The 13,779-nt window shown below is 38.2% G+C and overlaps 1 protein-coding gene across 3 annotated transcripts; it reads right to left on the reverse strand.

Moving 5' to 3' along the window:
- Positions 1-7: 7 nt before the first annotated feature.
- On the reverse strand, positions 8-5,191 carry cbx3b (chromobox homolog 3b). Of its 3 annotated transcripts, none has more exons than XM_086079072.1 (5): positions 5,050-5,191; positions 4,207-4,351; positions 3,430-3,574; positions 2,058-2,191; positions 8-1,849 (listed from the first exon to the last, which is right to left on the reverse strand). In XM_086079072.1, exons 2-5 carry the CDS (start codon positions 4,344-4,346, stop codon positions 1,729-1,731), a joined length of 540 nt encoding a protein of 179 aa, XP_085935198.1. In that variant the 5' UTR covers positions 4,347-4,351; positions 5,050-5,191; the 3' UTR covers positions 8-1,728. The 3 variants fall into 3 exon arrangements, with proteins under 3 accessions (XP_085935198.1, XP_085935197.1, XP_085935199.1); XM_086079071.1 differs by having other exon boundaries at positions 5,033-5,181; XM_086079073.1 differs by lacking the exon at positions 2,058-2,191 and having other exon boundaries at positions 5,033-5,181.
- Between the last annotated feature and the right edge of the window lie 8,588 nt (positions 5,192-13,779).

Below are 13,779 nucleotides of genomic sequence, written 5' to 3' on the forward strand. Positions count from 1 at the left end.
CCTTGAGTAAAGGTCACACAATGTTTCTTTTATTTGCAACCACGTCACAGATCTACAGTCTCTATACACACACGCACACACACACACACAGTAACAGCCGCTCAGTAGTCGAGTAAGGTGTGTTTTATTAGGAGGTGCAAGGTTAAGTCGAGCGTGCCGTGACAGGATATGTCCCTTGCACGTGAGGAAAAAAACTGGCCGATGACATCCCACTGCTCATCTAAAGTGCTGCATTGGACTTTTTTGAGAGTGTGTGCAAAAACTGTGCACAACTCTTTAAGGGCAGTAAGGTGAATTTTTTTTTTTTTTGCTTATCTCTGTGGTGAATAGCACCAGTCAATGTTTTTTTTTTAACCAAAAAAAGAGGGAAAGAAAATATTTGGTACAAAGCAGCTAATTGGAAATACACTGGGCGACAATTCTAAATCAAACATCAGCCACAATATACATTTTACAAGAACATAGTAGGAAAGGAAATTAAAAAAAAAGGAATCAAGTACATTTACTCAAGTACTTTGCACTTAACCCTACTTCTCCCCTCACTGCGCACGAGTGGTTTCATTTACTAAAGCCTCTACACCACTACATTTCTATAAAAGCTTTAGATACTTTGAAAATGAGTATCACAATGGACAGTAACGGAACTAGCTTTTCATACAAACACAAAACACACGATGAATTAAAGTAAAACAAATATATATATATGGGGAAAAGTCTGGTGCGCAATTGTGAAAATTCACATGACTGATGAAATTACAGGTGGAATTTGACTAAAATCTGCAATGACAGATTCAAATTCACTTCAATTTATTCCAGCTAAGTGTAAATGTAATCTCTTTTCAAAGCCAGTGTTGTATTAAGTAGAATAACTGATACAATAATAATAATATAATAACTTGGAGATGAGCCATAAGTCAAGTCTTCAGGGTTGTAGCTCACCTTGCCATAGCTGACATCTTATCGTTCTTTTGAGGATATCAACAGTGCTTCTGCTGGTCAAATCAAGTAGTGCAGTGGTTGTCAGTGTAGTAAGAGTACCAGCAGTGGCACACAGGCTCCCTCTAGTGGTGCGTAATAGAATCACTGAATTAACTGTTCAAATTGAACTTTTAGGTACAGAAGATTTGCATTTAATCTCTCACAGCTGTTTTCAAATTTATTTTTATTGAATCATTTAAGCAGTTTTTGGTGTTTTCCCCCTTACTGTACTTTATTTATGGCCTACGTGGGGATACTTGAAGTATTTTTCGAGGTGCTACTTGGTGTAAAAATATCTACTAAACTACTTTTACTTTAAATACTCAAACTACATGATATGTGCTTCATGTCACATATGACAGGGATTAGCTTTACACGGTCTGCGGCCACTTCTTGAGTAATACGCTACTTCTCCCGTCCCTGACTGTAGGTTTAGTGCAGAGATGTCAGTTCACTGCCTACTGCTAAAATGTGCTACAACACACACTGGAGGAGGAAAAAGAAATGAGCAGAAATATGAAATTACTACCCTAAAAAAAGATACAACCAGTCCACAGTGATAGGGTGTGCTACATGATAACACAAGAGGCTACAGGGCTGCAAAAAAAGCAGCGTTTAGTGCCCATCGCACGGCGTTCACGCCCGCCGTTATGTGCTTGAGGTCAGCTGAGCGACGGTGCCCAAGAGAGAGGTAAGACTGAACTTCAAAACTTCACGGCGTAGGTTCACCTCGACCCGCCACGGCGTGCGTCACTGCTCGTCGTCGCCGCAGTGCCACGTCAGCTTCTGCTCGTAGAAGTCGATGACCGCCTGAGGGCACCGAGCGCTCGCCTCGTCGGCCGGCAACAGGGCCACGTCGCCGGAGTTCTTCCTGCGGCGTAACATTTATAAAAACACTTAAGTGACTAGATCGTCACACGCATAATGCAAGGGCTAACAAAACTAGCAAGCCTCAACTTAATGCACCACTTCCCTGAATTCAGCACCACTGTCGCAGACTTACAGCCATTACACAAACACAAAAATCCCCCTTGCTCACTCTAAAACTGCACAATCAAAAAAGGAGGAAGCGAAGTTACCATTTGACTAAAAACATGAGCTCTCCCCGTCTGTCCGCGGAGCCGATGATGCATTCAAGCTCGGGGTAAGCGATCAAGTCTACGGGCGAGTCTGGATCATCACCGCAGGGCTGAGTGTGCATCTGTGGTGGGGACTACACGGGGTAACAAGAAGTGAATTGCGGTTTGACGTTCTCATAAAACAACATGTGGGGGGGGGGGGGGGGGGGAGAAAGTGGCTAACTTTCTTTGAAACAAAGACGATGTGATGCGTATGCCTGGAAGTCGTGTCTGCTGACTACTTTGCAATAACAACAGTGTTCTTACAAAAATATCAAATGAAAAACATTGCATCTTGCTTTAAATTACATTGATTGGCTATACTCACATTTACCATGGCGTATTAGGGCCACGTATAAATATATACTGTATATTTTTTTTTAGAGGGGGGTTAGGGTTGAAATGAAATGCAGAGACAAAACTCACAAATTTGAGAAAATAATCTCATCAATTTACAAGAAATAAACCTGCAAATTTGTGACATTATAAAGTGTGAAAATTGCAAGGGAAAAAAAATATCACATTTTACAACAAATAAACTCGCAAACTTGTGACAATAGCGGCAAAATTGTGAGAGAGAAATAACTCACAAATTTACGAGAAATTAATTCACAAATTTGTGACATTATAAAGTGTCAAAATTGCGAGCAAAAAACTCACAAATTTTAGAAGAAATAAACTTGGCAAATTTGTGACATTTTGCAAAATTGTGAAGAGAAATACTCACAAATTTACGAGACACAATCTCTCTTTCAAATAAGGAGATAGTAATTGCTTTAGCAGAGATGAGCCATATCATATTAAGCATTGACACTCAAGCGTTGGGTACACATTTCTAAATTGATGTGTTGAATCTGCTGTTCTCAGTCACTCACTTGCATTTACTTACCTTAAGTCTGCTAGCTTCTGATTCGTTAGTCACCTGATTTTTATTTTTGGAAATCTGCAAATGTATTTCTCGTAAATTTATGAATTTGTTTTCTCACAAATGTGGCACTTTATAGTGTCACATATCTGCGAGTTTATTTCTCGTAAATTTGTGAGTTTTTTCCCCCTCTGAACATTACACCCCCTCTTAAAAAAAACATTATACGTGGCACTAATACGCCGTCGTACACATTTAATAATCTTTAAATATTATATTTTAATATTGGTCATTTTTCAACTGCGCACTTAGAAAGGTCAAAATTCTACTTTGTTAAGTCAAATAGGATTCTACTTGTATGTTGTGACCATAATATACTAACAAGAATCATATAAGTGTCTACTTGGTCACATTAAGGTGTTATTTTAGTAAGATGGAAACATTTCCGCTCCCAGACAACACACTCACTATTTCTGTCTCCTCCGTCATTTCTTCTTTGGGAACAAACTCCTGCTCTTTTTCCTCATTCTGGTGCGAGTGGCTACTTCTCAGATACGCCTCAATCAGTTCAGGACAGTCCAGGTTGTCCTCGGGCTCCCACGTGTTATCTGCACTGGAACCGGGGGTGAATAAAAAGATTGATAAGATTTTCTCTCATCAAAATCCTCATTCAAGTGTCATTATCAGAGCAATACACAGATACCATTCACAATATGCTTCCTGAAGGTTGTCATAAATATGAAAAATGCATTTTTATCCTAGGGCGACCAAGTGTATAGCCAGACTCAGCCACTTTTGAGAACCTATAAAAAGGATTTAGTCAGGTATTAAAACACCTTTGGCATGCCATAACCTCAGTATGTGTTCTTACAATCTGTTTACAAGGCGCTTAAACACCCCACTTAAGGTTTTTGTAGCACCCACTAGTACGGAGTAGGGCACAGAAGGGTGCAGGAACAATGGCGGTACAGCGCAAGCCAGCCCATATTTGCTGCTGGTTGCTAAGCAACCGAAATGAAAATAGCCTGGTGTCTATGAATTTGTCTTGTTTTGCATGTCTTTTCTTACTTGCCTTGTTTAATTAATAGTGTGAATTTATATTCAGGCAAAAGTAATATTTTGGAAAGCACATCAACGGGATTGACGGTAACATGATTTTTGCAGCTACACAAATACTTAAATTGATGAAAAAGTCTTCCAAATGAAAAGTACACCTACAGCAGTATGATGAAGAAAAGTACTCACTCCGTGAAGCCTTTCCACTTTAGGAAGTACTCCACTCTTCCATTGAAGATCCTACGACGAGTTATCTTCTCAACCACAAAGTCCTGCACGTCTGAGGAATCCTCCGTCTTCCTCTGCTTGGCCGTCTGCTTCTTCCTCATCCTTCCTGCAACAAAACACAAAATGGTAACTGAAAGTGAGTACAAACTTGATTTTTGCTTTGAAAGCTAAAGTGATACTACACACACAGCCTTTTTGATTAGCCATTACATTTACAACTCAACTAACAACGCTTGTTCATTTTAAACAGGTGTTATGTTAATTATTTAAAAAAAAAAAAAATATATATATATATATATATATATATATATATATATATATATATATATATATATATATATATATATATATATATATATATCGAGATAGCTCTTCCATTTTGCTTTTTTTTAGGGGCCCTGAAGGTATTAAGAAACGCTCCTGATTCTGATTAAGTACCTTTGTGAGTAAATTAAGACTTAATTATCATTTTTTGACAATATTTTATATACTTTCATTTATGCTTGGTACCATGAGATTTTTCTAAAGTAAAATATGCGTCAAGACTTTCGAAAGATTGGTAACAAACACTAGTGTGTTCTTCTCGCGTGTTGTTTAACTTCACACAAAAACCCATGACGTATGTTTACATAGCTCCACCTGCTGGAGTCTACCCGGAAGACAGCACGCTTCCGTACAAACACGCAACTCGTCCACACATTTTACTTTACAGAACATTCCACCAGGCTAGAAGTGTGCGTGGGACCGGTTCGGCTCATTCACGCCGCGTGGGAAAACATACACGTACGTTATTGTGGTACTAACGTGACAGCCCCGCTTCGGTCCTTCGGTTCGGTTCAGGGAAGGTGGGGCTTGTGGGGTCGTGTCTGGAGAGAGTAGTAACCCGCGCTCCTCGTCCTCGGTGCCGCCAAACGAGCCTTTCCGCCGTGTTAACATGCGAGAAAAGAACTTTTCGGTGGCCGAGTTGCGATTAAAGATGGCCGTTGGATGCTAGGTGGAAGGAAGTGGTTGCCAAGGGAAAAGGTCATGCCAGGAAAACCGGGAGGAGACGACGGGAGCGCGCACGCGGTCGACCAATCACACGCTAGTCCGTCTCGTCCGCGTCCTCGTGGGCCGCTTGTCCGGAAGCAGCTCCGCCACCCATGGGTGTCACCTGGGTATGACACGCTGAGTGACATCCTTTGTAGTGATACGATAAAAAAAAAAAAATATATCTTTATGTTTTCCTTATTCCTATACAGATATGTTTTATGTAAATATTTTCATATTTCGTTAACTTTGACAGACCGTCATTTTTCACGGAGAGATGCGCACTCACCGACCTCTCAAACATCAATGAAGAGACCAGCAAGAAAGAGCCTCTGACGTATTTGATTGACAGCCCTCTCATATCCAATAGGAAAGCACGAGGCTTCTGATTGGCTACACAGAACCACGTTTTTCTTTACATGTTTTGAATATATTTACATGCAGTTTTAGAGACAGCCGCTAGAGAGCAATGTCCCACTGCATAAGTATTATCCAGTTCAATTTATGGAAACCAGTTTGAACGCCTCACTAGTGAGGACAAAAACAGTATACTAGTAGTAGTGCATGAACGTTGAGCTGAATATCAAGTCAAAAAAGTGCTCAGACAGGTCTTCTTTCTTCACTTTTTCCCTTACCATCTTCGACAACATTTTTGCACACTGGTACGACAACTTTGGCACACTTGTAGGACTACTTGTTACTAGTGAAGCAAAATTGTGCACTAGTTGCGCTACTTGATATGTAAAGCAGTTTCAGCATGTATTCCATAACCCTGATCACTATCTTAAAGTTGTTCTAGTAGGGCAAAAAAGGCACTAGTAGTGGGGAGGAAAATGTATCATGGTTACGCTCAAACAGCGTTCTGTACAAACTATATAGTTTCTTCTTAATGATATTCAATATAGAGTACTAGATGTTAGATATGGCTCTCTGCATGATGCAGTTCAGTTCTATAGAAGTGTTAACTACTGCCACATAAAACCTCCTTGACAGTGTCAATCAAAACTGAACATGATTATTTTTCTCTGATTTGATCTAATCCCACAGTGGGAAATCCAATTTACAGCATTTCCAAAGCCCGAGTCCTTACAGATGAGCCACCCCTTTATATTTGTAAAGGTAGAATATTTCATACAGGTCTCATATTGTATCTCATTTGTGTTGGTGAACCTAAAGTGAAATATCAAAAGAAGGTTGCCATAGGTCATATTTATGAAAAAATGTTAAGTGAGAAGCCACAGGGGATGCGATTAAAAGGGTGTTTCATGACAGAAGCCTGCATGGAAGATTCATGTGAGTATTCTCGCTCGCTCTTTCTTCATGGATCCCAGTCTCTGAGGACCCGGCCTCCATGTGAATCCATTAGTATCTGCTCCACTACGGGTCCACTTCTGAGTGTGGAGTCGATGTCACGAATCATTCTTTATTGAGAGTGGTAAAGTACGATTTCTTCTCTGATCAATTATTGACACAATGCCGTTGATGTTCTCAATCGCGGAAACAGTGACGCAAGCAATCGGTTGTGGAGTAGATACATGCCAAACTTATTTACATTTTCAATTCAATGTTTGTCATCTGTTTTGCATTAAAAAAAAACCACAAAGGATTACAACCCGAAAGCCGTTCCACGATATGTAAGAATGCCTCTTTCCAAACAAACATTAGTCAACCACAATCATGACAACCATATATAATGTTACATATTACACAGTGAGAGAGCAACTTGAATAGGTTTTATTTATTCACCCACTGTGGACATAAAAAAAAAAAAGCTTTTCACTCAATCATAGAGAAATCTGTATTATCATTTCCAAGAACTATACAGAGATACAGTAGTCTGTATCTGCCTCCATCTTCACCTGATGTACAGACCCTCATTTTGAAACAGTCCAGTTGGTAAGACAGATTTTCTTTTCATTGTGAGCGGGTGATTGGGCGGGAGAGCTTCCAGATCATTGGGATCTCCAGATAATTGGCGATGGGACGATCGTTAAGATTGGATTCAACTTCACACAAAACTGTATAGAATGCTTCATCATTCAGGGTCTGTTTACGAAGGACTGAAGTTAACTCATTCACTGCCATTGACGGCTATAGACGTCAAAGGTCCATTTGAATTGGTGTAGCTTCCCCTTGGATTTTCAAACGAAGACGCAGAGAGTTTCGAATAGGTGTCGATAATCTTTAGTCTTTATATTATTCTACGCCGTGAAAACTAGAGAATAAACAGAAAAAGTACAGTATTTGCATTGTAGTTTCACAAATAAGTCATACATTAATAATGTTTACATAATCATTTACCTAATACAAGTATGAATGAAGAAATATGACGAAAAAATGTTTCTGAAGATATTCTGACAAGTGTAGCACGTTTTTGTTTTTTTTTACTCAATACACTGTCTATATCCATACAAAGAAAATATTTCTTCCTGTCTAATAACATGGAGTTTTACTCATTAAAAAAAAGAAATACATTCTCTGTTTTAAACATGTCACCAAATATAATAACAGACTTTGTATTTCCATATCTCATTCCGCTCTCCAAGGGCGCTAGTTAAACGTTCCAATATCAGCTAGCTTGCCTTAGCTTAGTATACACGTCCCAATTTGGAGCGAAGAACAATACAAAACAACAAGTTTTTTTTTGTCAATGGCAATGTCAATTCTATCCTAATAGAAAACAAATAAAGAATGTTCTGTACAGCTCGTGTACTTATATAAAGTTGTATCGTTTCTCTGTCGACATACGAGCACATGACCCGAAGAGAAGCAATCAGACGTTGCAAAACACAAGAAGACGTAGAAATGTGCGCGTTTCAACAAACGCGGAAACGCCACCAGGTGGCGGTGCAGGGCAACATATTGTCCATGCACGAAAACAAATCATAACTGGAGAATATCAAATGCACTTTAACGGGCATTTACAATTGGCGCAACAGATAACTGAAGGAGGGATGGATAGTTTGCGGTGGTACTTTATCACACTTAGAGCTGCACTTAATATTTTTCAAAAACCTACATGCAAGTGGTCATAATATCGTGGTGTATATTCCATTGAGTCCTTCCTCATTCAATAATGATGTCCATTGAGGCACTTTTTGTCAAAAGCCAAATGGAATGAACCTAACACCGCCCAGAGTAATAAAAATGAAATATAGTTCTTAATGAAATGACACGCTCCAGTTTACACAGTGAAAAGAAATATCACCTTCCCTCTTAATACCCCTCCCCAGACCAGACACACTGCTGGCGCCCTTTGTTAATGTAATCCTCACGCCAATGGGCCCCAGGAGCCACTGTCAGCGTAGAAAGAAGCTCAGATGGATCCTGCTGTGAATGACTAGAGGTCCAACTCTGACTGAATACGTTTCTCAATTGTCCCCTCTCCCTTGTCATCGACTCTGAATGGATTGTCTTGACGGAAGAAGCCAACACAGGTCAGGTCTTTGTGTCACAATTTCAAACATACTGTTAAAGTAAAGCAGACCCTGCTGTATCCTCATCAAAAGTTTACCTTTGACCCCTTTTTTCTTTCACAGTTGTACACATTGAACTGTTTATTGGCTTCTCATCCAATTGCTTTAAAAAAAAAAATCTACTAGTTCAAGCTATACCTGCTTTCCTCCACACACAGAGTCACATCGAAGCTTTTCTGCACATTTATACATGTACCTTTGTTAGTCAAACGTTATGCTTCAGCGAGGCCCTGAATGCCACCTGAAGGACACGTTTTCAGCGTAGGCGGAAGGAACACAATCACCAGCTTTCTTTTCTATCAAAAGAGAGAGGGAAAAAAATTCTAAGCAAAACCTTGGAAGGAATTGACCTTCAAAGTAAACACTGGCAGAGCACACTGGAAGAGTGATGTTTGAATAGCTGAGAGTGAAATGGTTTTATTTTCTACAGAGCATTTTTTTTCAGTGTGTTGTACTTGAACTATGATTGGCATGCGGCTTTAATTGATTTTTTCTGTGTTCACAATTACATTTTTCAGTACTGTTTTATCTGGAATCAAGACGAAAACCTTTCCACAATTTTGATACCATGCAGAGCAGAGCGTTCTGATTTGCATTCATCATGAATAATAAATAGAGGTGTCAGGCGATTAAAATTTGTAATCATAATTAATCGCATGACTTTAATAGTTAACTCACGATTAATCACAAATTTTATATATTTTCTAAATGTTCAATAAAATGTGCAATACATTTTTTAATACGTTTTTATACTTTTGTTAACGTAAAAGTGGGAACAAATGTTAAACAAATCTATTAGTTATTGATACAGTGATGTCATAATAATTCATAAAATTGAGTTAAAATTAAAAAGATGTACTGTACAAAATAAGTGTGATATTGAATTGTGTTGGGGTCATTTTTCTGCCACTAGATGACATAATTGCATTTGTAAGATATTGGTGCCAGCTCAGTGCATTTTTTTTTTCACATTAAGACCTATCTAATATTTAACATGAAGTAACTTTAATTCTGCAAATTTTTAAAATTGTAAAATACAACTTGACCCCAGTCTCCACAAACATATGCATTATTATTCAATTTGTTACTGCTAAATTTTGTCATGGACGTGTACAGGCTTTCCATTCCAAGTCATTCCATCATTAATCGTGTGTTAAAAAAAAAAGAAGTGGCGTTAAAGGAACTTTAAATTAACTCAAAATTAACGCATGAATTTTGACATCCCTAATAATAACATAATTAACTCATTCACTGCCATTGACAGCTATAGACGTCAAAAATTAATTTGAACTATTTCTATTAGTTTCACATTTTTCCCACTTTTGTTAATAAGAGTATGAAAACCTAGGAAAAAAATGTATTGTACATTTAGAACAGATATAAAATTTGTGATTAATCGTGAGTTAACTATTGAAGTCATGCGATTAATTACGATTAAAAAATTTAATTGTTTGATGCCCCTAATTTTTTAATAATATTTTCTTTTTGGTTGAATTACTTAATTATTTAAACTCAAGATTAATCACAAATGTTATATCTGTTCTATATGTACAATTTTTTCCCTAGGTTTTCATACTCTTGTTAACAAAAGTGGAAAAAAATGTGAAACTAATAGAAATTGCTCAAATGAATTTTTGACGTCTATAGCCGTCAATGGCAGTGAATGAGTTAAAGGTTATTTAAGACGATTTATTATTTCAGAAGTTTGGCTCAAACTGGTAGCTCTTTGCGATAAGTATCCAGGAAGTAGCTTTCAGTCTCAAATAGGTTGGTGACTTCTTATCTAAAGGCCAAATATGGGCTGTATTTTGACATTAAAAAAAGAAGTGTGAATGTTTTTCTCTCATCATTCACAATAAGCTTCAGGAAGGACACCTTTGTGCCTTTTTCTCCATTCATTGATATCAAAACCACAGTTGCTTTGCGCCCCAGTGAACATGAAGGTGATTTACATCACCTGCAATTGAAATCCAATCCATGCGTGAACTGGAGTCTGTTACTAAGTGAGCATAAATGTTTGCAGCTGAGTGAAGGAAGGGGACTTAAGTGGTCCTTCTGGTTGACTTTGCTGCACAGGAAACAGGCTCTTACTAGTCAGGATATGAAGTGGCGAACCCAGGTCAGCTTACGTTTCACTTGTTAGCGCAGACAGCGGGGCTCCAGTTTCTCCCGCGTTAGTAAACAAAAGGCAAGGAGATGTAAGTGCTTATGAGGACTGAGTGGTTGATGCTATGTAGACATGAGGTAAGAAAGAAGAATTCAGGATCAAGGCTAGCTGCCTTTGAAAAAATGCCTTTTGGTCTTTTTAGCCAAATCCAGTCTGAGCTTCTTCTTCTTTTTTTTTTACTCAACAGAGAATCATATCGGACTGATGCAAAGAATTGTAGATTCCTCTTCCGAGCCAAACTGTTTGCCACCTTTTAGCGTTGTCGCACCAATACTGTGCTGAGTGATGATTCACGCTGTGGCGCAGAACATGCATTTATATATTCTGAGAGGTGGCACTCACAGAGTTGCTTGTAAACGTACTTTGGCTAAGTCGTACAGCATTAGATTTCTGACCTTGTTGAATAATGGCCTGGATGCATGCATGTGCTTTTAAATATGATGTAAAGAGCATCTTTTATTGAGAGCCATATTCATCATTGCTGGTGTATCAACAAGGCGTCTGTTGGCTGCCACATTTTTGACTCGGCTTGAAAAATCCATTTCCTTTTTCTCTACTTTCACTTTTTGTGTTTTTTTTTTTTAGTAATTTAGTTATTCCGTGTAGGTGTTAGTTGGTTGCCGTAAGACACACGCACGCACACACTGACCTTCTCTATGACCTTAGCTTTAGCGTGTGTTGTCTGTGCCTTCTGAGATCTACCAGCCTACCAAATCAAACTAAACGCAAGCACCCTGACAGGTTGGACACAAACATTTTCTTTATAAAATGTATATTTGTATTCAAACTATGATTTAAAGCCTATGTGATGTGTTTATTTATTACCAATTATTTTGTGTATTTACATAATTTCAGCATCCCTAAATTGTTGCCACTTTTCATCAGTAGGGGGAGCAGACGTGGACAAAATACTGTGTTGCGAAAACTGATTTGGGCTTTGATAACTGTTACGAACACGGATTCTGACTTTTATTGGATTATTATTTAATTTGTATTTCCCCAATGGGCAGTAGCGTAGCAACATTGCCCAGGGGCCCCAAGCAAGAAGAATGGGGGCCCCGGCGGCCATTCGTAGTATACATAGTACGTCATTTTAAAATTGCACATCTTCATCTTCTTTAAACAATCACCATTAATTGTGCTTCATTCAAGTGACTTGTTTTGTTTTAGTTTAAAGTGAGCCAGACAACAGGAAAATAAAAAAAAGCCTTATTAGGTCTATATGGTCATCTTGTGATTAAAAAACAACAATTTACTATACATGGTCTTTTTTAGATTTTTTTTTATAATAAATAAATAAATAAATAAAGCCTTACTTTACTGGTCGTTTGTTTGTTTGTTTTTAAATAAAAGCTTTACTACTATTCATGATCATTTACAAAACATAATAATAAAAATAATGACTCAGGGATTTTGAGACGGTCTGTTATCATTGCTGCACTGCTAATGCTACGCCTCTACCAATGAGGAACCCAAAGAGCAAAGTTGCCTTTGAGTGTCTCAACTTGGCTCACTTCAGCTATGCAAAATATGAGCATAAAGTACAGTGGGTTCAAAAAGTACATTTAACATCTGAATGGAGTGAGAGAACATCAAAGATCACCTTTGAGTGTTTTTAAAAGAGCTACGAAAAATAGCACTCTATTCAATAAAAAAATATACTGTAAAAAGCAAACGCAAAGCAAAAATAAATAAATAATAATAAGTGGTAGATTGAAACTAATAAATAATAATAATAATAATAATAATAAAAATAATAATAATAATAATAAAGCACTTTAAACTGCACCTTTGAGGGGCCTCATTCTTTGAGCTGACAAACTGCACCACCACAAGCACACAAAGCGTTATGAAATCATTCAGTGACAGTTTGTGTCCACTGTACAGCCAGTCAATTGCTGTCTTACGAATCCTACGCATACACATAATGATATGGTAAATATCAACAAGCTGCTGCAACAGTTAAGTTCTCACTGGCAGCAGCGCATCATCACAGACTGCAGCACTGCGGGACGCTCGAGTGAGTGTGCATGAATCAATTATTCATCTTTATGTCAAAACACTGAAGAGACTTGGATTGTGATAGATGTGCAGACATGGCAGCAAAGCGCAAAACACGCAGCGATCTCCACTGACTCATCTCTTCATGGCCACAGTGGAGGCTTTTGGAAAACAGCCCGCGGCACTTCTCGAGTCAATACAAGACACTCACTCAGTCCGAAATCCACTAGTTTCTTTTTGGACTATTTGAGCGCACGATGTGACTGACTACATACAGGTGGGCTCAAAGGTTAAACGTGGTCTTCAATCTGGATTTTCTTGACAGGGTAAATGGGTCACGAGAATCTGTTCAAACGTTCAAACAGCTTTTTTGCGTGACCTGATTTCAGAGAAACAAAGCGAGCCGTGATGCTTCAAAGGCTTGTTTGAACGCAATCGCTGTTTACAGCCTCGCTCAATCGGGAAAATCTTTAAGGCTTTAAGCTTCATTCTAATAAAAACACCCTTACACACATTTTAACGATCGCAATTACTAGTTCTACTGTAACATAACATCATGCACGGTTTGAACATTAACACTGCACTTAAATGTAATAGAACAAAAATACTTAAATAATGTTTCAAAAAATGAGTGACATATAAAAGATAAAAGAAATTTTGAGGTTTATTTCGCTTAAATAAGTGCTATACTTGACAAATTTGGGTGCAAAGTAGAACAATTATTTCATAAATTCGGGCAAAACTAGGCTACTGTACAAAGTTGTACTTTAAGTATTAACCACGCCCTTATTCTGATTGAACAGAAAGTGGAGCTTAGTGATTGGCTGGTAGGATGCGCAACCATACCTGGAAAACACGGGT

Source organism: Leptonotus elevatus, chromosome 6 (genome assembly GCF_054856555.1).
Source record: "Leptonotus elevatus isolate MCC_2025b chromosome 6, RoL_Lele_1.0, whole genome shotgun sequence".
In the NCBI taxonomy this organism is placed as follows: domain Eukaryota; kingdom Metazoa; phylum Chordata; class Actinopteri; order Syngnathiformes; family Syngnathidae; genus Leptonotus; species Leptonotus elevatus.